We start from the raw sequence: 25,001 nt of genomic DNA on the forward strand, positions 1-25,001 counted from the left end.
TAAGTGCGGCGACCAAAACTGCACACAGTACTCCAGCTGCGGCCTCACCAATGCCCTATACAGCTGCAGCAAGACCTCCCTACTTTTATATTCAATCCCCCTCGCTATGAAGGCCAGCATCCCATTTGCCTTCCTGACCACCTGCTGCACCTGCAGGCTGGGTTTTTGCGACTCATGCGCAAGGACCCTGAGGTCCCTCTGCACCGTCGCCTGCTGCAGTTTTTCGCCACGTAAGTAATAGTCCTTCCTACCATTATTCCTACCAAAGTGGACCACCTCGCACTTGCCAACATTAAATTCCGTTTGCCAGTTCCTGGGCCATTCGCCCAGCCTATCTAGATCCTTCTGCAGACTCTCCACACCCTCCGCGCAATTTGCCGTTCCACCAATCTTGGTATCGTCAGCAAATTTCAACACCATACACTCGGTTCCCTCCTCCAGATCATCTATATAAATGGTAAATAGCTGAGGCCCCAGCACCGACCCCTGGGGCACTCCACTAGTCACCAACAGCCAATCCGAATAGCACCCATTGACCCCCACTCTCTGCCTCCTATTTGACAGCCAATCCTCTATCCACACTAACACCCTACCCCCAACTCCATGCCCCCTTACCTTCTGCAATAACCTCTTGTGAGGTACCTTGTCAAGAGCCTTCTGAAAATCAAGAAAGACCACTTCCACCAGCTCTCCTCTATCCACCGCCCTAGACACATCCTCATAGAATTCCAATAAATTTGTCAGACACGACTTCCCCTTAACGAAACCGTGCTGCGTCTGCTCTATCAAGCAATTCCCCTCAAGATGCCTCGCTATTTCCTCCTTGATGACGGATTCTAACATTTTACCTACAACAGACGTTAAACTAACCGGCCTATAGTTCCCTGCCTTTTGCCTGCCACCCTTCTTAAACAACGGCGTAACATTAGCCGTTTTCCAATCTTCCGGCACTTCCCCGGAATCCAGCGACGTTTGGAAAATAACCACCAAGGCATCCACTATCACCTCCGCCATTTCTTTCAGAACCCTTGGATGCATTCCATCCGGTCCTGGGGACTTGTCCACAATCAGTCCCTCCAGTCTGTCGAGCACCGCCTCTCTAGTAACAATAATGTCATTGAGACCCTCCTGTCCTACCATCTTTCCATCGCTAACACCCGGCAAATTATTCACGTCCTCCTCCGTGAAGACCGAAACAAAAAAGTTATTCAAGGCCTCAGCCATTCCCCATTTCCTACCACCAAGACCCCCTCTCATCCTCTAAGGGTCCAACGTTCACCCTAGCCAGCCTCTTCCTTTTTATATATTTATAAAAACTCTTGCTATCCTTTTTTATATTAAGCACTAGCCCAGCTTCATAGTTTATCCTACCCTTCTTTATCAACCTCTTTGTCAATCTGTGTTGACATTTAAACCTCTCCCAATCCTCTTCTCGCCCACTACTCTTAGCTACTCCAAACGCCTCCGCTTTTAATTTAACACTTTCCTTCACCTCCTTCATTATCCACAGCTTATTACCTCTCCTCCTACGGTCCTTTTTAACCATCGGAATAAATTTCTGCTGAGCTCCAAGAAAGATCTCCTTAAAGATCCTCCACAGCTCCTCAGCAGACCTACCTTCCGACGCGCTCCCCCAGTCAACATTCGCCAATTCTTCTCTCATCCTTCCATACTCCCCTCTGTTCAAACAAAGGACGCGTGTCCAGGAACCCACTTTCTCCTCCTCCATCTGCATCAGAAACTCCACCATATAATGATCACTCTCCCCAAGAGGATCCTTCACCACAAGGTCCCTAATTCTACCCGCCTCGTTACATAACACCAGATCCAAGATAGATCGCTCCCTCGTCGGCTCCAACACACACTGTTCAAGGAAACTATCCTGGCAGCATTCCAAGAACAACTCCTCGAGCCCACCGCGTCCAACATGGGTCGACCAATCAATATGTAGATTGAAATCCCCCATAATTATCAGCGTTCCATTCCTGCACGCCACACTTTTTTGCGCGTTAACAGCCCGCCCCACCTCCAGATCGTTATTTGGGGGCCTATAGACGACACCCACCAGCGTCTTCCTCCCTTTGCTGTTCCTAATCTCCACCCACAACGATTCCACTTTCTGCTCTTTGGTTCCTATATCATCCCTTGCTACCACCCTGATGCTATCCTTAATCACAGTAAAAAGTCTGACAACACCAGGTTTTAGTCCAACCTATTTATTTGATAACATACTCACAAGCTTTCGGGGTTAGCCCCTTCGTCAGGTGAATGGAGAGTTCTGGCCTCAGACAGAACATATAAAGCACAGACAGTTTAGAGATTACTGATTAGAATGCGAATCCTTACACCTAACCTGCTGTTCAAGACCTGAAGTGGCTGATAATGTGAGTGGAAGGAGCACTGATCACAGTTTAAAGAGATGTGTATTGTCTCCAGACAGTGCAGTAAGTGAGGTTTTGCAAACCCAGGCAAGTCACGGGGGTTACAGATAGTGCGACATGAACCCAAGATCCCTGTTGAGACCGTCCTCATGTGTGCGGAACTTGGAAAAGTTCACGGTCTCAACAGGGATCTTGGGTTCATGTCGCACTATCTGTAACCCCCGTGACTTGCCTGGGTTTGCAAAACCTCACTTACTGCACTGTCTGGAGACAATACACATCTCTTTAAACTGTGATCAGTGCTCCTTCCACTCACATTATCAGCCACTTCAGGTCTTGAACAGCAGGTTAGGTGTAAGGATTCGCATTCTAATCAGTAATCTCTAAACTGTCTGTGCTTTATATGCTCTGTCTGAGGCCAGAACTCTCCATTCACCTGATGAAGGGGCTAACCCCGAAAGCTTGTGAGTATATTATCAAATAAATAGGTTGGACTAAAACCTGGTGTTGTCAGACTTTTTACTGTGTTTACGCCAGTCCAACGCCGGCATACCCACATCATGGCTATCCTTAATCAGCAGAGCTACGCCCCCCCCCCTTTTTTCCTCCCACCTATCCTTCCTAAACACTTGATACCCCTGGACATTCAGCTCCCAGTCCCTGTCACCTTGCAGCCACGTCTCTGTAATGGCCACCAGATCATATCCATTTGTGCTGATCTGCGCCACCAGCTCATCCACTTTATTCCGAATGCTTCGTGCATTTAGATAAAGTGCCTTCATCCCAGCCTTCACCTGGACCCTATTTGCCAGAACACCACCAACCATACTCACGCCCCCTACTCCCTTTATTATTGGGACATCCTCGGCCTCTTCTCTTACCTGTACCCTCTCCTTAACTTTAGACCCCGTAATGTCACCTACCCTTGCACCCTCCCCGCCGCCCCCCCCCCCCAATTAGTTTAAAGCCCTACCTACAGTCCTATTTACACGATTCGCCAGGACTCTGGTCCCAGCACGGTTCAGACCAACCCCATCCCACCCGAACAGGTCCCACCTACCCCAATACTGATGCCAATGCCCCATAAATTCAAACCCATTCCTCCCACACCAATCCCTGAGCCACCCATTCACTTCCCTAATCTTATCAACCGTACGCCCGTCTGCACTCGGTTCAGGCAGTAGTCCAGAGATAACCACCTTGTCAGTTCTACTTTTTAATTCCATTCCCAGCTTTTCATACTCCCTCCCCAGATCCTCAGTTTGCATGTTGCCTACGTCGTTGGCACCCACATGTACTACAACGACCAGATTCTCACCCTCCCACTCCAGGTTCCTCTGCAGCCCAGATGTGACATCCTGGACCCGAGCACCAGGCAGACAACACACCCTTCTGTGCACTTTGTCATTGTGACAAAGGACAGTGTCAATACCCTTAACCCCACTGTCCCCAATTACGACTACGTTCCTTATCACCTTCTCTTTGCCTATATCCTGTGTCTGCATCACTATACTGTGTGCAGTTTGCTTACCAACCTCACCTCCCTCGTTCTCGTCCACACTGGAAGCAAGAACCTCAAACCTGTTATGCAGATTGAGAGGCTGAGGCATCCGGTCCCCACCTTCCTTCCTCCGGTCCCACCCTCCTTCCTCCTCTCAGCAGCCCCCTCTTGTTCCTGACCCTTAGAGTTAGCCAGTCTAGGGGGGGTGGATGTCTCTTGCACCCCATTGACAATGGCACCGTCTCTCCCCCTGATGAGCCTCAGTGTCTGAAGCTCAGAGGCTAGCTCATCTACCTTGAGCTGGAGCTCCTCCAGTAACCTGCACTTACTGCAGACATGGTCACTGGGAAGGACCCTGGGGTCCACCAGCTCCCACATCATACAGAAACAGCACATCACATGCCCCTCCATTATTCACTGTAGTAGTATTGAAAATTTCCACACGAACTTACCTGGCCCTTTTTCTCCCCAGCCCTTTGATCCTAAGCCCTAATAGCTCACTCTGCTTCCCTCTCACTCCGCTGCCCGCTGTCTACACCAGGCCTCCTTTTAAACCTGGCACTGTTTTAAAGCCTGCTCACCCACAAATCCCTGCTATCCACTCCCTTAGAATTCTTAAAGCGGTAAATACAAAAAGCCCGCAAAAATGCTTTTAAATGATTTAAACAGTTCTACAAGGTAAGTTCTTACTATGAAAGTGCTTTAAACTTATTTAAACAGGTTTTTAACAGGTAATTTCTTATCTGACTCTCTGCTCCCTCACTCGTCTGCTCCAGCAAACAATGGAAGGCTTCACCGTGTATATGTTTGTGATCAGAACTCCCCACTCACCTGATGAAGGAACAGCACTCCAAAAGCTAGTGGTATTTGTTACCAAATAAACCTGTTGGATTTTAACCTGGTGTTGTAAGACTTCTTACTGTTTTTACCCCAGTCCAATGCCAGCATCTCCACATCATGTCTACCCCCTTCAGCCAGTGGAAATATCCTTTCTGTATCCACCCTGTTCAGTCTCCTAAGAATTTTGTAAGTTTCAATGAGATCATCTCTTATTTCTGGAGAATACAAATCCAGTTTCCACTGGATTTGTCCTTAAAGATCTCCCATGATCTCAGGAATTAGTCTTTTGAACCACTGCTACACTTGGCAAGTATATACTTCCTTGTGTAAGAATACCAAAACTGTACAAAATATAGTCGGACCAAGGTTCAATAAAATTGAAGCTAGACATCTTCACTGCTGTATTCACTGTTATTCACAATATATTCCTTGTGTCATGTTCTTATCCACTCCTTAAGCTTGTCCAACCTCTCGTGAAAGATCTTTGCATCTTTCTCTCTACCACACATTTCCACCTAGTTTTTATCATCTGCAAACTTGGAAATATTACACTTGGTCTCCTTATCCAGATCATTGATATTGATTGTGAACAGCTGGGACTCCATTCCTGCAGCACTCCACTAGTCACAGCCTGCCAACCTGAGAATGGCTGATTTATTCCTCCTCTGGACTTTAACTGAAAATGATTCCTCTGGAGAAAAGAACCAGAACCAAGGCCAGGAGTAGCTCAAACATTAGAGTCTTAAAACACAGTAATCTCTGGATTACTCCCAGTGTTAAGTGCGGAGTACAGAAATTAGAGCATACTGCAGCTGAAGTGTGTGTGACTGGAGAAGTGGTGAAAAAGGGAGAGCTTTAGATTCCTGGGGCATTGTAGGTGATTCTGGGGGAGATGGTTTACACTTAGGCAGGATCAGGACCAATATGGTAGAGAGGTTTACTGCTGCTGCTGTTGGAGAGAAGTTCCCCAGCTTGACTGGGATATGGGAATCTGAGCATAGATTCAGATATGAGAAAGGAAAACTGGAAATGAAAAATTAATAACCAACTATAGAAAGCTGAGGAAACAAAAGCTAGAAAAGAAATAAATGATGATTCGTTATACAATTCAATGCAAGCAGTCTAGTGTATAAGGCAATTAAGCTAAGGGCACAGATAGATGGTGGAAGAATAAAACTATAGAAATGTAGCTTAAAGGTCAGGAATGGCACCTCAACATTCCCAGCAAAGAGAGGGACGTAAAGTGTCTGTGTGTGAAAGTGGGGGGCTAGGGGGAAGAGTAGTAGAGAGCATGTACACAAGGGAGGAGGGTGGAGGGGGTACAGTGCACATGTGAGGAAGGGGAGGCAGAGGGAGATGAGTGCACACATGGGGGGGGGTGGAGAGGGTACAGTGCACGTGAGGGGTCAGAGAATGAGTGAGGGAGGGGATAGAGTGCATGTGCAAGGAGAGGGGGTGGAGGGAGTAGAATGTGCGCACGAGAGGGTATGGAGCGGGTAGGATGTGTGTGGAGGAAACCCACGTTGACACGGGGAGAACATGCAAACGCTTCACAGATACTGACCTAACCTGAGAATCGAACCCAGGTCCCTGGAACTGTGAAGCAGCAGTGCTAATCATTGTGCCACGATGCCGCCCTCATTATGCAGTTCAGAGGAACATTGGTCACAGCATGCTTCAGATGCAGACTGTCCTAATGGTACAGCCCCAGCTTCTTAACTAATGCTAGTGCTCCATAAGTTGGAACTCACTTCTCCCACATCAGACTTTGAGCCACATATTCATCTAATTTTATGCACCCACTGCCAATTTGTTTGTGGCTCAGATAATAGTCCAGAGATTATAACCTTTGAGGTTCTGTTGTTTAATTTAGTGCCTAACTCTTCCTATTCTTTATACAGAACCTCTTTCCTACTTCTACCCATGTCATTGATATCTACGTGGACCATGATAACTGTATCCTTCTCCTCCCACTGCAAGTTCCTCTCCAGCCCTGAGCACCAGGCAGGTTAACACAGCCATCTAGACTCTTGCTCTTTGCTGCAGCGAATAGTGTCTCTCCCCCTCACTATACTGTCCCCTATTACCACTACATTCCTTTTTGCTTCCCCACTTAAATGGTTTTCTGTACCACAGTGCATGGTCAATTTGTTCATTCACCCTGCAGCCCCAACTCTCATCCAAACAAACTGAAGAGAATCTCAAACATATTGGACAATTGCAGAGGCTGGTATTCCTGCACACATCCCCTCTGCGTTTCCTTATAAGCCTCACAGTAATATCCTCTAGTGTGACCACTGATCAAATCAAAATGCCTTACCCAATATGGTGTGACTGCCTCCTGGTACAAAGCATCCAGTTAACTCCCCCCTCCCTCATCTGTCACAGTGTCTACAGCTTAACTTCCAGTTCAGTAACTCTTGAGCCAAAGCTCCTTGAACCACAAACTGCAGACGTGTCCGTCCTGGATTTGGCTAGGGTCCAAGAGCTTCTATATGCTGTAGCCATGACACATTACATGTCCTGCCATCCTTAATGTTAGGTGTTATTCACATATTTAAGCTGCTTATTTATATTTTATTAATTTTACCAATTTGTATACTATTTGAAACCTTAGGGCTGTAACAGGCCAAAATCACATACCAGATACCCACCAGCTAGCTCCTTTCCCTGCTGAACTGTGGCTAGCTCTGCTGCCTCAGCGCCAGGGACCCAGGTTCAATTCTAGCATCAGGTCACTGTCTGTGTGGAATTTGCATATTTTCCCCATGTCTGCATAGGTTTCCACTGGGTATTGTGGTTTCCTCCCCAGTCCAAAGATGTGCAAGTTAGGTTGATTGGCCATGTTAAATTGACCCTAGTGTCAGCAGGATAAACAAGGTTTATGGGAATAGGGCCTAGGTGGGACTGCAGTCGGTACAGACTCGATGGACTAAATGGGCTACTTTTGTACTGTAAGAATTCCATGATTCATTCGAAGAGTAAGACCAATTCCTACATGGTGAAAAAATAGAAAAGGGAAAGGAGACCTCTTCCTCTCCACCCACTCAGTTCCTTAGCTATGGTTGTTTAATTTCAAACAAATATTTTATAATTTTTGTTTTGCTCATCAATTGGGTTAATTAGCAAACTAGTGTAGAATATCCTTCATTGTAAGTAACTTAAATTTTTAGTACCTTCAAATAATGTTTGAAAATTATTCTTTCAGTATTTTTAATCAGTTATAATTTCTTTAGGGCTCAAGGCTAGATGACCAGAGGTGTGCACCACCACAGCCTGTACGTAAATGTATTACTGTTCCTGATGAAGACTTCTTCAGCCTAATCCTGCGATCTCAGGCCAAACGGATGAATGAACAACGTGTCACACTTCCCTTCAATATGAAGGAAAAGAAGAGGGACCTCTCCCATTGAACTGAATTAATGTTACTTATAATTTTTTAAAAAACCTCATTATTCCAAGGAAGTTGAAACTAATGGTTTGGATTTGGTAAAATTCACATTGCAGTTTGGAGTGAAAGCAGTCTTGCCTGCTGAGGTTCTATTATCCACAAGTGTATGTTGCTCAAGTTTTTTTTCATTGTTCTAGTCCAAATTTTAAAGGTGTTTGAATGATTTGAAATGGTATTAAGCTGGGATATACCCATGTTCTATATTTTCTAAACTGAATTTTTTCTATTATCACTGATCTAAAGATTATGATAGGCAAGAGGTCATCGTTTTTTTTATTTGTTAGATCAATAAATATTGATGGTGAGGATGAATTCAGCTAACAATGTTTAGATTTTTGTTGACAGCAGAAAATTACAACTGCCTTCATTTAAGAAAAACGATTAGATGTGCATTACCTTTTGTTTTAGTTTTAAGTTTATTTTTGACATTCAATTACTGCAGGAAATCATTGGTATTTATAACAGAACTATTTTCTGATGTACAAAAATTATTGTAGCCGCATTCTACTGCCAGTCGTATGCTGATTTTCTCTCTTGCAGTTTAATGAAGAGGGCTTCAAACTGCATATGATTTGTGGATTTCTTTGTAACTGCTGCTGTAAAAATTCTTTTAGTTCATGATTGCAAATCTGGTCCTGAGCGTTTACGACTTGTTTTACATAATTTTTACATATATTTGTTTTTGTGGTTGAGGGCGGCGTCAGGTTTGAGTTTCATATTTAAGGTTCCAAATGGATCTCCCAAGTCCCAAATTGCATATATTTTCTACAGGACATGTTGTAAAAGGATTTTTAAAAATTCCTCAACTTATGAAAAAATTTGACAATTCTGCATAAATTAACAAGACTGATTTTTGACAAATTCAAATCTCAAGATAAAAGCAATATAATTATGCCACTGAAGAAATTAAATTTCCTACTACAATTATTACAGCATTTGTTTACTTGTAGCTCTAAGTTAGAGAAGCAATTTTGGGGTTGATAATGTTCCGTAATAACAAACTGTATTTCCTAAATTTTCAGAACTTTTATGACAATGATATGCAGTAAAGGATTGGATAGACATGCCATGGTTATGGTAATGTCTTAATTCAACAGACTACTAAAATGAGATAGATTGGCAATTGTAGATGTTGATATTTTTGAAGCAGCATCTCAGGCAGCTCAGTTTGAAAACATCTCTCTCTCGTGCTTCCACAGCAAAAGGAACAATGTATTCTATTAATTATTAGTCAATATTAAACACAATAGTGGTAGAATTGAGTACTTATTGTGTTTTATATTTTTGGGTAGGTAAGGACTACATGTTAATTTTTCTCAAGTGTTGATCACTGTTGCCTTTCAGCGCAAAAGCTAGATGTTGATCATGCTTTTTCATTTGCAATGATGTAGCATGTTGTGGAATCACTGACTTCATAATGTATTTTTATTATAGACTGAACATTAAAGTATGCTGCCTCCAAATTTGAACTGTCACATTTGTTTAAGGTACTGGATAACAAATAAAATTATTCCATCAGCCAATGTTTTCAGTGACCTAAATATGAAAGAATGCTGTGAATGTCTTAATACAACACTGTGGACAGTGTACAAGTTAGGACCAGGATTTTTAAAGGGAGGATAGGTACAGAGAGCTGGAAGTATATGTATACATTGTTCAAGATAGCATAGCAGGTTAAGAATTGGGTAAAAGGCAGATGGGATCCTGAGTTATGAAAATTCAGCTCTATGCCTCTATAGTCACCCATCGGGGTGAATCGAGTTGTGGCTATGCCTGAAAATTACACACTCAAGTGTCATAGGTTTCTGATGTCTCAGTGATGGCATTAATTGTCAAGAGGGGGGGAAGATGGCAACCTCCAAATAATTGCTTGTTGCTGAGTACCGGAAGCAACAGTTTGACTCGCCATCCTCCCCATTTGAAAACTGCTTAGAAATTTTGAACATTGCTGATGGGAACACAGCTGGGAGTTGGTCATGTTTATGACTGGACTGTGAAAAAGCTGTCCAAAGGGGAGATTTGAACTCTGTTGCTCGTGCAGTGGCAGAGTGGCCATTGGTAGAAATAGTGAGGATAGAATATTGAGGCTTGAGAGGTACGTGAAGGTGCCAGCACCTATAGCCACCTCTAGCATATTCACTGGAATTCCCTTTTCAGATGGAGGGACAAATGTCTGCCACAGCCTCTATCAGGCCTTGAGGGTAGCAGCAGAAAAATGTGGGGTTGCTGAGGGATGGCTGCCAAAACCATCACTGACCCTCTGCTCTTGCTGCTCATGCATTTCTGAAGGCAATGGCCTTCTCAAACATGACTGCTCTTTGCCTTTTAAACTGTCCAACTGTGCTTAGCTCCAGCCTATGCCTGATACCCCTAATCAGGTGCGAAATCTGGTTCCAGTCCAATTAATGGCTAACACATTGAGGCTAGGATATGGTGTCAGCTTCATGACCCTGGAATGAAAATTCAGCCCATAGAATTCAAAACTAATTTATAATGAACCTCTATAAAACATTTGTTTTGACTTAACACTAGACACCACAACTTAGGAAGAATGTAAAGGCTCTAGAGAGGGTACAGATATGATTTGCAAGGATGACTCTAGGGATGAGGTAGTTCAGTTATTTGGATAGATTGAAAAATCTGGGGCTGTTCTTCAAAAGAAGTTCGGAGGGGATTTGATAGAATGTTTAAAATCATGAGGGGTTTTTTTGCTATTCATTGTAAATCAGTGTCCCCAATTGGGGAGGACTTTGTCTAGAGTACTCCATTAACCCAGTGAGAGTAATGTGTCAAATTTTGGGTAGTGCATTTGGGGAGGATATCAAGGTCTTGAAGACGGTGCAGAAGAGGCTGACCAGTATGAGGGACTTCAGTTATGTAAAGAGACTGAACTTGTTGTTCGCAGCTGTTCAAAATCATAAAGGATTTTGATTTTAAAAAACAGAATTAAGGTGATCTGGAATGCACTACCTTAAAGGGTTGTGGAAACAGTTTCAACAGTAACTTTCAAGACAGAAAAAACCCTGGGTCACAGGGGGACAGAAAGCTCTACCAAAAAAGCCAAGGTAGGCACAAATGACTCCCATCATAAGATTATATGATAAATTTAATTTCATGAACATGCTAAAACAAAAGACTGTTACATATTTACAAACTTCAAATCAAATGCTATCCATAGGACTCCTTAAATTTTTTTTTAAATGTTTGCATTAAGAATTTGAGGTAGTCTTTACTGTGCCAACTTTGAAAATTAATTAAAAGAGAACAAGTTATTTACTTTAGCTGGGAAACAAATAAAAGCAACCACACTCAATTGTGGTGTGAACAAAAATAATAATTATATTACCTGAACCACTTTAACCATGGAATTGTTTTTCTTTTTAGGCAAGCAGTTCTTAGATGCTGCAACAAGTCTTAAGAGTATTCATTTTAAAAAATTATATTTCCTACTGGTAGTATGTTAAAAGAATTGCCATCACTCTATACAATATAATTAGCCATGAAAATCTTCATCTTGATTTTTAAAATGCTCATTTACAAATTTTGATGATACTATATGGAAACTTGACAATAGAGTAATCAACTGTGTTCAATGAATAACTCTTCTAATTGACACTGATCCAAGAGACTTCACTAGTTTGTCAACTTGAATACAGCTTCACTGAGCTCTCTGATGTTAATTCTTCAGGTTTAAAAGGTATCTGTTCAAATCAACAGGAAAGTGAAACGTAAAAACATACATTAAAGCTTAACTATTATGCATTTGGATGTTCTGATTGTTAGAAAGGCAAAACGTGGCATGATGTACTTGAAATGCTATTGAAAAGATAACCCTAAAAAATGGCTATGCATCAGGATACAACTTAAGCCACTGACCTGATAAAGTAGATTCATGCAGTAAGGCCTTCATAACCAAGACCTGTTCCTGTCTTTAGTTGGTTTTGATTAATTTCAGGTTTATTTAATATTGCTATCATATTTCAGATGCACCTCAGTAAAACATCACAGCAGCATAATCAAAAGGAACTGACAGGTGGCCAAGTTGTGCATATTCCTTTCGTTACCTAATAAAAGAAAACAATTTTTTGCAGTAATTGGCTGACAATATTGAATGTAAACGGATTAGTGATACACCAGCACTAATCTGGGACTTCCACTGGCAGTGGTGGAGCTAACATTTAGTGCCACAACTGTAAGGCTCCTGATGCATTGATTCTAGCCTAAGATTTACACTGGAGCTGTGTGTTTGTGCCATCTGTAGAATTCACAAAGTTAATGAACACCATTCTAGTCTGGTGCTCAAACAATGGTAATGGACCAGATTAGCAAATGCCACTTCCAGTCTAAACAATGGAAAAAGATTTCAATTGAAAAACTGATGTATATTATATAACTATGTAGTCTTATCTGAATTTGATGCTATTCATACACTTTTTTCTAAAGCTACTATAGATTAAAATGAAATTGAAAGATGGAAGCATACAGCGTAGTCCTGAAATGGACAACTTTTAAAGTTTGTATCACATTGCATGTTTTTTTTTCTGATTTTACTTTATGTTCAGTCTGATGCTTCGTTCAGGAGATATATGTAAACACTGACTGAAATTTCCAATAACCACCAATTGTTGCAAGATACAACTAATGTTGGTTTCTTCAACAGAAATCCTCATGTTCTTTGATTCTCTCCAGATTCTGGATTATTGAAAGCCTATGGAACAAACAAGTATTAATTATTCAACTCAAAGTTTCAAAAATAATAATCTACATTATTTCACTTGTGAAGTGTTTAATAATCAAAACAGCTGATGTTACTCTATTCACAAGCAATATGAACAATGTTGAGAATCTCTGAAAATCTTTAATGAGATGCAGGAAAATTGATACATGAAACTCATTTTATACCATAGCAGCTTTTCTAGAACACATTTAAATCTTTAATTATGACTTCACACTATATTACAATACTGGAAACAGATTGAATGTGGAATTTTACATTTAGTTTAAATTATACAATAGTGACAAAACACTTGCTTAAATTTGAAAATGTAGAGAAAGAATTCATGCAAAACTCATAAGGCACACATTACACAAATGAGATTAAAGTCAGAAATCTCATTATCATAGAACTGACATTTCGCCAATAATACTGTACAATCTAGAAACTACTGACCCAAAACAATAATTTGACCTTTACTCAAGAAAACACCACAGATTCTAGCTTTCAGTAAATTCTGATCTACAATTAAACTTCAGCTGAACAATAAAAAACTGTCAGACCTGTAGAATAGGTTTCCAGCACACGCGTTAAACATTTCTATACTTTCAGGAGAGACTGGCTGCAATGGAGATCACTGCTAGATTAGGTAGGTACTCTATGATGAAAAAGGGTCAAATATGCACCAGCTTGACCCAATTGGCCTGGGGCTTTTTATCTGATTTTTACCCTTCCTTTCAACGGATTCCAAACTACTTCTAAAACTAGCATTCTCGTGCTCAAAACCAGAAAAACCAACAAATGGACATTAACTTTACAATACAATTGACATAATGACATAAGGCTATAATCACTGAAAATAAATTCACTGTAATCTCCTCTTGTCTTTATAGAAGTATTAACCTTCTGAACTTTATATCACTAAAGTAATTTCCAAATTGAAATAGCTTATTTCTGGATCAGATTCTATATACATGACAACGTCAACCAAAACGTAATGAGAGAGTTGGTTTAAAATTTACATGTACCTCACCTCTCCTTTCCAAGATGCAGTGGCAATTTCTTCTTTCCTTCCATCCTTTTTATCTATAGTCTGATAACACGGAGTCTTACCTGATAAATAATCAGTAACTTATTGCATTATTCCTGGGTACGTTTTTAAAATTCCCTAAACACCCATAAAACTTTCACTCCTATCAACATCAACATGCACTAAAATATTTAGCATTTATTTGACACTTTTGCTGTGGGGATATGGGGGTAGGGCCTAGATGCGATTGTGGTCGGTGCAGACTCGATGGCCAAAGGGCCTCTTTCTGCACTGTAGGGTTCTATGATTCATTGACATCCGAGTTACGCTCAGTATTAACATGTCATATTCCTAACTTTTGAAATGGGAACTTAACTCCATATGGAATCTTTTGAAATTGACTATTTTAAACAGATACGTGCTGCAAAAGATGGCCACCGAATATCACCTGATCTGATCTGTGAATTCACAAACTACCACTCTGTCTCACAAAGACAAAGCAATACAATCCAGACTGCATCAACTACTCATATGCGAAGGCCATCCAAAAAGACATGCCTGAACTGAAACAAAGATAATGACTGTCACAATTGCGCCCCCCTCCCTTTTCAGGATTAATGTCTTCAAACAATAAACCAGATTGTGGCTAATCAACTTAAGACCAACTCTATTTTTAAAAAATTAATTTGTGCGACTTGTGTGCCGCTAGCTGGCCAGCATTTATTGCTCATCTCTAGTTGCCCTTAGAAGGCAGTTGAGAGTCAACCACATTGCTGTTGCTCTGGAGTCACATGTAGGTCAGATAAGGTAAGGACAGCAGATTTCCGTCCCTAAAGGTCATTAGTGAACCAGATGGGGTTATCTGACAATCGACAATGGTTTCATGGTTATCAGTAGTTTCTTAATTTCAGATTTAATATTACTGAATTCAAATTCCACCATTTGCTGTGGCTGGATTCATAAGAACATAAGAAATAGGAGCAGGAGTAGGCCATCCAGCCCTTCGAGCCTGCCCCGCCATTCAATAAGATCATGGCTGATCTGTCGCTGCTCAGTTCCACTTTCCCGCTTTCTCCCCATAACCCTTAATCCCCTCTCTTATCAAAAACCCATCAACCCGCGTCTTAAAAATATTTAGCGAGGCAGCCTCCACCACTTCAACGGGCAGAGAATTCCAGAGATTCACCACCCTTTGAGTGAAGAAGTTCCTCCTCAACTCCGTTCTAAACCGCCCCCCTTTTATCTTGAGGCTGTGCCCCCTAGTCCTACTGTCTTTTTTGAGCGGGAAGAGTCTCTCCACCTCTATCCTATCCATCGCATTCATCATCTTATACGTCTCAATGAGATCTCCCCTCATTCTTCTAAACTCTAACGAGTACAAGCCTAGTTTATTCAGCCTCTCCTCATAGCTCAACCCCCTCAACTCCAGTATCAGCCTAGTAAACCTCCTCTGCACTCCCTCCAAGGCCAAAATATCTTTGCGCAGGTGCGGCGCCCAAAAATGCACACAGTACTCCAGCTGCGGCCTCACCAATGCCCTATACAGCTGCAGCAAGACCTCCCTACTTTTATATTCAATCCCCCTCGCTATGAAGGCCAGCATCCCATTTGCCTTCCTGACCACCTGCTGCACCTGCAAGCTGGGTTTTTGCGACTCATGCACAAGGACCCCGAGGTCCCTCTGCACCGTCGCCTGCTGCAGTTTTTCGCCCCGTAAGTAATAGTCCTTCCTACCATTATTCCTACCAAAGTGGACCTCCTCACACTTGCCAACATTAAATTCCATTTGCCATTTCCTGGCCCATTCGCCCAGCCTATCTAGATCCTTCTGCAGACTCTCCACACCCTCCGCACAATTTGCCGTTCCACCAATCTTGGTGTCATCAGCAAATTTCGACACCCTACACTCGGTTCCCTCCTCCACATCATCTATATAAATGGTAAAAAGCTGAGGCCCCAGCACCGACCCCTGGGGCACTCCACTAGTCACCATCCGCCAATCCGAATAGCACCCGTTGACCCCCACTCTCTGCCTCCTATTTGACAGCCAATCCTCTATCCACGCTAACACCCTACCCCCAACTCCATGTCCCTCGAGCTTCTGCAATAACCTCTTGTGAGGTACTTTGTCAAACGCCTTCTGAAAATCTAGAAAGACCACATCCACCGGCTCTCCTCTATCCACTGCCCTAGACACATCCTCATAGAACTCCAGTAAATTTGTCAGACACGACTTCCCTTTAATGAAACCGTGCTGCGTCTGCTCTATCAAGCAATTCCCTTCAAGATGCCTCGCAATTTCCTCCTTAATGACAGATTCTAACATTTTACCTACCACAGACGTTAAACTAACCGGCCTATAATTCCCCGCCTTTTGCCTGGCACCCTTCTTAAACAACGGCGTAACATTAGCCGTTTTCCAATCATCCGGCACTTCCCCGGAATCCAGCGACGTCTGGAAAATAACCACCAAGGCATCCACTATCACCTCCGCCATTTCTTTCAGAACCCTCGGATGCATTCCATCCGGTCCTGGGGACTTGTCCACAATCAGCCCCTCCAGTCTGTCGAGCACCGCCTCTCTAGTAACAGTAATGTCATTAAGACCCTCCAGTCCTACCACCTTTCCATCGCTAACACCCGGCAAATTATTCACGTCCTCCTCCGTGAAGACAGAGACAAAAAAGTTATTCAATACCTTAGCCATATCCTCATCCCCTACCACTAGGTCCCCTTTCTCATCCTCTAAAGGACCAACATTCACCCTAGCCAGCCTCTTCCTTTTTATATATTTATAAAAACTCTTGCTATCCTTTTTTATATTAAGCGCTAGCCCAGCTTCATAGTTTCTCCTACCCTTCTTTATCAACTTCTTTGTCAATCTTTGTTGACATTTAAACCTCTCCCAATCCTCTTCTCGCCCACTACTCTTAGCTACTCTAAATTCCTCCGCTTTTAATTTAACACTTTCCTTCACCTCCTTCGTTATCCACGGCTTATTACCTCTCTTCCTGCTATCCTTTTTGACCATCGGAATAAACTTCCGCTGAGCACCAAGAAAGATCTCCTTAAAGATCCTCCACTGCTCCTCAACAGACCCTCCCTCCAACGCGCTCCCCCAGTCCACATTCGCCAATTCTTCTCTCATCCTACCGTACTCCCCTCTATTCAAACAGAGGACGCGTGTCCGGGAACCCACTTTCTCCTCCTCCATCTGCACCAGAAACTCCACCATACAATGATCGCTCTCCCCAAGAGGATCCTTCACCACAAGGTCCCTAATTCTACCCGCCTCATTACATAGCACCAGATCCAAGATAGCTCGCTCCCTCGTCGGCTCCAACACACACTGTTCGAGGAAACTATCCCGGCAGCATTCCAAGAACTCTTCCTCGAGCCCCCCGCGTCCAACATGGGTCGACCAATCAATATGCAGATTGAAATCCCCCATAACTACGGCCGTCCCATTCCTGCACGCCGCACTTATTTGAGCATTAACAGCCCGCCCCACCTCCAGATCATTATTCGGTGGCCTATAGACGACACCCACCAGCGTCTTCCTCCCTTTGCTGTTCCTAATCTCCACCCACAACGAACCCAGAACATTAGCTGAGTTTCTGGATTAACAGCACTAGGACATCACCTCCCCCTTAGCACATATGGATATGGGAACTGTGGGAAGTCACATCGTATGACAACCATTATGGTCTTCCATTTACTCTTAAGTGCTGTCTACAAGGGTCCACCAACACAGTAAACTGACCTGATAATGAGATTGCAAGCAAGTAACCTGCAGGAGGTCCACATCTTCAAGAGATTCCTGCAAACTACTGTGGCACATGACTCAGGCTGTTGAATTCACCTTACCTGCACTGCAGGAGCGAAAAAAATCTTTTCCATCAACCCTGCAATGCATGTCAATTGAACAGAACAAACACATGCATTATGAACTCTTTCAAAGAGTTATCCCAGCTACTCTGCTGTTCTTTCCCCAGGACCTTGAATTTTTCCTGTTTCAAGTACTTATCCAAGGTCCTTCTGAATTGATAAAAGCAAATTACTGCAGATGCTGGAATCTGAAACCAGAAGAGAAAATGCTGGAAAATCTCAGCAGGTCTGGCAGCATCTGAAAGGAAATAAAAGAGCTGACGTTTTGAGTCCACATGACCCTTTGTCAAAGCTAAAAGGCACAAAAAGTGGGAGATATTTATACTGTGGGGGGGGGGGGGGGGGTGTGAATGAAAGATGAGTCACAGCTATATAAACCAGGGGAAAAGATTACTAATATCTGTCCTCAGACAGAATAAAGGGTGTGAATGGCCAAATGGCAGAGAAGCTGTAACAAATGAAGATGTTTTTGGGGTGGGCTGGGGGGGCAAGTGGGACAGAGGTAGAATGTAGAAAAAGGGAAAAAGGGGGGGAGATGGTAAGGGAAGCGGGATGAAGCTGGGGGGAAGAAGTGGAGGGAGGGAAGAAAAATTAAGAAAGACAATAAAGAATTAAAAGGTAGAGAACAGTAAAAAAATTAAATAAAATAGAATGAAAACAAAGAGGGCTGAGGTGGAATAGAGCAAATCCTTTTGAATTGAACAGTCTATCAGGCACTGCATTCCATTTCATAATAACTCACTGTGCAAAAAAACTATCCCAGCTCTTGTCTTTTTGCCAATTATCCTTAAATATGCACTCTCTAGTTACCAACCCTCCAATCAGTGGAAACAACTTCTCTTTACTTGTTCTATCAAAGCTCTGCACGATTTAAGAATCTGACAAATTAGTTGTTCCTCTGCTATACAAATTCAAGCTGTTACTATTGACCTCTGTCGGGCACAGAAAGGAAAAGAGAAAAGAAATAGGGACAGACACCAAAACATCAGGCACAACCTGTTCCAAGTGAGGACCTGATCAGGAATAATTTACATTTTTATGTTAACCAGAGCTCAGAGTGACACAAATTTGTCATCCTGATTGTATTTAATTGTCTCTCATCATATTCTGTTCTGTACATCATTTATTATAAATTAAAGCATCTGTGAATAAAACTGAAGGCTTCTGTGTTAGTGCTAAATTGGTACACATCTGGAGAAGCTGACAGATTATATAGATCTTGTGCAGAACATAAGGGAGTTCCACAGTTACATTATTGGGTCTTGTTATCAAGCAAATAGATATAAGGGATTAAGAGTAAACCTATGAAGGCAACAAGATAATTGAAGGCAGCGACTTACCTCACTGAACTCTCAGAAACTTTCCTTGAGCATCAATTATTTTGCCTTCAATCTTTCAACCTGAGCAAGTATTCAGTGGCCCACATTTTCACACCTTCCTGTCTAATCCCATTACTGAGGGGCGCTCTACACACCTCCACGTTGAGAACAATTGCCACTGAACACTGTGCCCATTCCACTGAGAACAGAAAGTATTTCCTGCCCTCATACTTTCAATAATGAAGAAATTAGGCCCCACCAATACACCTCTCCTCATTAAACAAGAAAATCATCCACCTACCATTACATTCACTCCTTGCCCCCTGCTGGTACATAGCTCCAAGCCCATTTCCATCCCACTCCCTAAAGCAATAAAGTGGGCTGCAGCAAACTGTTCCTCCTCCCCACCATCACTATGGATTTAAAAATCTTCCATACTTCTTCCTCTATCCTCTCCCCAAGAGGACTATTTAAAAATAATTACAAAGTACCTGGTTTTTAATCACAGTTCAGAAACTGATAAAATACACCTCAAAAAATGGTTGCCAAAAGACTAATGTAAAATATCCAATTTTTGCAATATGCTACATTTACAATCCTATCCTCCTGTTAATTATTATTTTATAACTAAGCATTAACAAAATACGGTTTAATTTCTGTCATAAAAGTTTCTAGGTTTCTCGAAAAACTTACTTGCGCTCCCACATTTTCTATGGAGGAGACCTCGTTTTCAAATTTCTTTTCCTGCACATTCTTTGTGTCAGTAACTTCCAACTTTGTGACATTTTCTCCTGGTGGAAGTTGTGAAACTGCATCAAGGGACTTGTCAGCAGTCTGAATTTCCTCAAGAACATTATTCTGCATATCCTCCCCACTTGCTCTTCTTTCCTCATCTAACTGATTATCTAATTTGCTAACAAATAAATCAGTTGCCTTCTTATTTTGAAAATTACACCTTTCATACGGTTCAATAATCTCTTGAACTTGAAGATCTTCTACAACACTTTGTGCAATGTCTTCCTCTGGTGCCTGTTGTATGGTGGTTGCAAAGACCCTGTTATTTGAAGACAGCTGCTTAGAAGTGCACTTGGTACAATGGCAATCTTGCTGGTTTGGTAATCTTCTTCTGCGTAGCTGGTTTCCACCTAGTTCATTAATGGGCGTCCCAGTCCTTTCCTGGCTCATTATTTCTTCCACACCTTGGTGATTTATGTCCCTTGGTCTACTGGGACTAGTAGTGACAGTGTCATGGTCTTCATCTCTTCTGATGTGAGGAACGTGGCTAGCATCTCCCCCCGCCTGGTAATCCACATATCCTCCTCTTTGGTAATAACGGTCACGAATACGGCCTTGTAGATTATATGGTGGCACATTATGATATGCAATTGGAGCTTGAGGACCAACATTTGGAAGTGATCTAGATAGACCATATCGAACAATAGCATGACCACAGGAATAGCAGAATACCTGCAAAAAAGAAAGCAAAAAATGGTGAACATCGTAATTTCTCAGAATCTCTGAACAGCAAATTCTATCCCTAAGATAAAAAAAGCTGAAGTGCTTCAGGAATAATGCCACTTAAAATAACTTGCAAAGTCTGCCACTCTAATTTATTCAGGCTACAGCAAGTATTTTTGTTCATTTATTTATCCAGGATAAATGAAGAAAAAGAACAGAATATGCAGTCATAGATGTTGAATGACACACATTCCTGTACTCTGTGCCACTGTCTGTTGGAACTCCATTGTAACATGCATTAACAGGATGTCATTAATTAATGAACCTTTACTGCATAAAAATATCATTTTAAACAAATGTTTTCAATTTGAAGACTAAAGTCCAGACTTACAACTACAGCCAATATTACTGTCAGGGTCACAGGAAACTGCCACATCCACGGTAGGTCTTTAAGGAGATCACGGAAAAATTGACTGATGGGTTGCCCAATATGTTTCAAAGGTTCAGTGATCAGTGTTGTTATAGTAAGCATCAGAGCCTTAAAGAGAAAGCAAATTATATCACTGGGTGTTTCAAATGAAGTTAATACATTTCTGACAAAATTATTCATTGTTACCTTGGTTGGAGGGACCTCCAAAATTGGATCCACCAAGAGAGCTTCATAATATGTTTCACAAGGGTCATTCTCTAATGTCCATGTTCGTCTGAACCACTCTGTTTGGAGAAGAATCCGAGTGTTAAAGGACTTGCAAAGTCATTCTGCCACGTTCTTCAAAATTAGTCATGCATAACACTTAGAAAATTCTCTCAAAATATAGACAGTCAACATTACTTTGCACCTCATGGTATGTTTTGTTAACCAATGCTGTTATGGTTCTAACTGCAGACGCCATTTTCTTTAATGTCAAAAATCAGACATTTGGGAGTAGTCAGAAAATCTGTAGCTAGCCAGGCCATGCAAAATTACTTATTCTATGCACTGCTATAAGACTTTTTCATATTGGAGCTAGATGAAAATGATAACCAAAGGATCACTGTTTTGACAGGAGTTTTGGAAGCATATTTAACAATACTGTACTGTAAAAATTTTAAAACAATCGCAAAAAGAGTCAAATAACATCTCACTTGCTGTTAGGAAAAAGAGATAGATATTCACTTCTACTTATGTCTATATATACATCTCTGCCACTACTCTGTGTAAAATTTAATCTGCTACGTGGCTGCCCCTTCCACTGACAGATCTATGATTCTGAAGTCAGTTATAACTTTATCATTGTTCATTGTTTACTACGCTCAAGTTTTGATCATCAATAAATTTTGAAATTATGCCCTCTGCACCTGAATCTAGGTCATTAATATAACCAAACAATAAATGGGTGATGGGTTTAGATAAGGGGAGGTTTATGTTACACTCCTCTTCAAAATGGAGAGGGATAAATCCTCTCCAAGTGACAGGCAGCGTAACATCAGTGTAGAGGATTTAGCACTTGCAAAAGTATGGGTTAATAAGTGAAAGCCAGTATTAATTGTGTTCAACTAACTCAATGAAGTAATGGAGAGTTTGTTGGAAATAACATGGGTGATGTTATTTCAAAAAGTCTGTGGCCTTTCTTGACTAGTCCTCTCCAATTAGCTTAAACAGCCCATGAACATTGTCCCTTGAAAGACAAAAAGTCTAAGTTCTTGGCGTATCTCCCATATTTGTAAATAGCAATTATGACAATATTTTATCTCATTTCTTTTAGTGCACATCATACTAGTTAGTGAATCATTAGATCTCTCTACTAATCCAGTTGTCTGAGTGATGTGGAGTGGACTGAAATCATTACTTTGAGTATTACTATAATTATGCATTAAACATAAAATTAGACATAATGCCTCAATGCTTCTGCTGTTTATTTTCAGTGCAATTTGGCCAAAATTGGCCTGAGTGCAAAAGATCATGCAGTTGCATTTGACACAAGCTCTCAGCTGGAGCTGATATTACTGTTATCTTATGACTTAGTACCACCATTTCTAGCTTTGCTGAATTAGTCCTAGGGTTTTGATCAGTCAAATTAGTTTTCTACAAAACTTTAAATAAATCAGACAGATACTAATACAAACCATAACTAAATAAGCACCAGTATTGACAATTCTAATATCCTGTGATGCAAAAGAATATAACTAAAACAAAGTACTTTTTTGGTGTTGCAGCTGCTCCTGTTTGATAGCAAATTCTTGCTATTGCCAAATGGGCGACATGGTGGCACAGTGGTTAGCACTGCTACCTCACAGCATCAGGGGCCCAGGTTTGATTCCATCCTTGGGTGACTGTGTGGAGTTTGCACATTCTCCCCATGTCTGCGTGGGCTTCCTCCAGATGCTTTGGCTTCCTCCCTTGCTCCAAAGATGTGCAGGTTAAGTGGATTGGTCATGCCAAATTGTCCTTTAGTGTCCCAAGATGTATAGGTTAGAGGGATTAGTGGGATGCGTGAGGTCATGAGGATAGGGTAGGGGTGACCCCCGAGTAAGATGCTGAGTTGGTGCAGAATCAATGGGCCAAAGGATTTCCTTCTGTACTGGAGGGATTCTATGATATAATGGTCACTACTAAGTCTATTTTACAGCACCAATAATTGGCAAGAGAGATTGTTTGATTTCATTCAAATATTAAACTTTCTCAATAAAGCTTACTCACCAGCCAGACTGCCCTTCCAGTCCATATTTTGTACCCCTGTACACATAGGTTTATCAAGTTGTAATTTGGCAAAATTAGCCTGTCGCTTTGCGAAAGCGGTCTGTGAAAAAAATTATGTTTTGCAAATTGAAGATTCGCATTATCGAAATTGTCAGGGTTTTCGGAAACCCTGAAACTCAGTGAAGTTGAAGCAAGTAACAAGTTGTTATACATAAAAGTGCAACATAGCCTAGTGTAAAAAAAATCTGAAAAATATATCAAACTGCCTCTTGTGGAAAACATACAGAATAGTGATTCATATTACAAGATTTTTTCTTTTTTTGGGAATTGTTGTGCCCACATGGACACGACAACTAGGGTTGGTGAAGGGTAGTTAAAATCAAAATCAGATATTTTGAATGCATGTTTCACTTGTATTTATGGTATTGAGAACATAGGACTTTGGAGGAGTAGTCCATTTAGTCCTTCCAACCTGTTCTGTCATTCAATAAGATCGTGGCTGATCTAGCAATGATCTCAACTCCACTTTTCTGTCTGTCCCCTATAACCGTTGCTTAGCAAAAACTGTCTTGAAAGAGTTCAATGATCCAACCTCCAGTGCCTTCTTGGGATGAGAATTCTATGGACTAATGATCCATTGGGAAAAAATATTCTGCTCACATCCAGTAAAAGGGAGACCTTATTCTTATACTGTGTCCCCAACAAGAGGGAACATTCTCCCACTATCCACCCCATCAAGTCCCCTGAGGATCTTACACCTATCAATGAGATCACTCCAATCGAAATAGGTGTAACCTTTCTTCAAAAGATTAGCCAGGGATGAGCCTCCTGGACCTTCTCTGAAATGCTTCTAACACAATTATATCCTTTTTCAAATAAGAAAACTCAAAGTAATCCAAGTGTGGTCTCATCAAGGCTCCGTGCAGCTGCATTAAAATTTCCTGATTTTTATATTTCATTCCCCATGAAATAAATGGCAACATTCCATTTGCCTTCCTAATACTACCAAGTTCTGCAATCTCTATTTCAATAGTATACTGCTTTTCTATTCTTCCTGACAAAATGGACAAGTTCACATGTTCCTAACATTATATTCCATCTGCCAAAGTACTTTTTTGTCCACTCTATCTATCTATCTATCTATATCTTTTGCAGACTCTTTACCTCCTCTTGATAACTTATTTGCCTATCTTGTAAATTTAGTTACCATACATTCAGTCCCTTCATTGAAGTAACTGATATAGAATTGTAATAGTTGAGGCCCCAGCACTGATCCCCATAACACTCATTAGTTAGTTTGTCAACCTGAAAAGACACATTTATCCCATCTCTCTGCTTCCTGTTAGCTAACCTATCCTTTAACCAGGTTAGTATGTTCCCCTCACCCTCACCCCAACACCGTGAGCTTTTGCTTGGTGTAGTAATCTTTGATTGGCATCTTAACAAATGCACTTTGGAAATCCAAGTATAACCCAGCTACAAGTTTCCCTTTACCCCCACTCCAAGTTACTTCCTCAAAGACACTAACAAATTCATTAAACACAATTTCCCTTTCACAAAATCATGTTGACTATATTTGATCCCATTATAATTTTCCAAGTGCCCTGTTATAACCTCCTTAATAAAATACTCTAGCCATAATTTTCCTATTTCATGTCAGGCTAACTGGCCTATAGTTTTCTGCTTTCTGCCTCCCTTCTTTCTTAAATCAAGGTGTGATATTTGACATTTTCCACTCC

General features: G+C 41.5%; 2 protein-coding genes across 4 annotated transcripts in view; one reads left to right on the forward strand and one right to left on the reverse strand.

The window, feature by feature from the left end:
* gpsm2 (G protein signaling modulator 2) overlaps positions 1–9,691 on the forward strand; it is a 72,969-nt gene extending 63,278 nt beyond the window's left edge. Inside the window, exon 15 of the mRNA XM_080195826.1 lies at positions 7,959–9,691. Within this exon, the coding sequence (XP_080051952.1) occupies positions 7,959–8,135 (177 nt within the window). The 3' untranslated portion in view covers positions 8,136–9,691. The remainder of the gene's footprint in view (positions 1–7,958) is intronic.
* Positions 9,692–11,260: 1,569 nt separating this feature from the next.
* Positions 11,261–25,001, reverse strand: part of clcc1 (chloride channel CLIC-like 1) — a 38,034-nt gene continuing 24,293 nt past the window's right edge. For 2 of the 3 annotated variants that reach the window (XM_080195828.1, XM_080195829.1), the window contains exons 7-11: positions 23,263–23,362; positions 21,199–21,296; positions 20,974–21,120; positions 19,818–20,591; positions 11,261–12,881 (exon numbers count right to left, since the gene is read on the reverse strand). In XM_080195828.1, the coding sequence (XP_080051954.1) occupies positions 12,840–12,881; positions 19,818–20,591; positions 20,974–21,120; positions 21,199–21,296; positions 23,263–23,362 (1,161 nt within the window). In that variant the 3' untranslated portion in view covers positions 11,261–12,839. Of the gene's footprint in view, positions 12,882–13,920; positions 14,001–19,817; positions 20,592–20,973; positions 21,121–21,198; positions 21,297–23,262; positions 23,363–25,001 lie in introns of all 3 variants that reach the window. The other variant, XR_013887868.1, reaches the window with a different exon arrangement.

The sequence above is a fragment of the Carcharhinus amblyrhynchos genome, chromosome 9 (assembly GCF_965287045.1).
Source record: "Carcharhinus amblyrhynchos chromosome 9, sCarAmb.v2.hapA, whole genome shotgun sequence".
Classification (NCBI taxonomy): domain Eukaryota; kingdom Metazoa; phylum Chordata; class Chondrichthyes; order Carcharhiniformes; family Carcharhinidae; genus Carcharhinus; species Carcharhinus amblyrhynchos.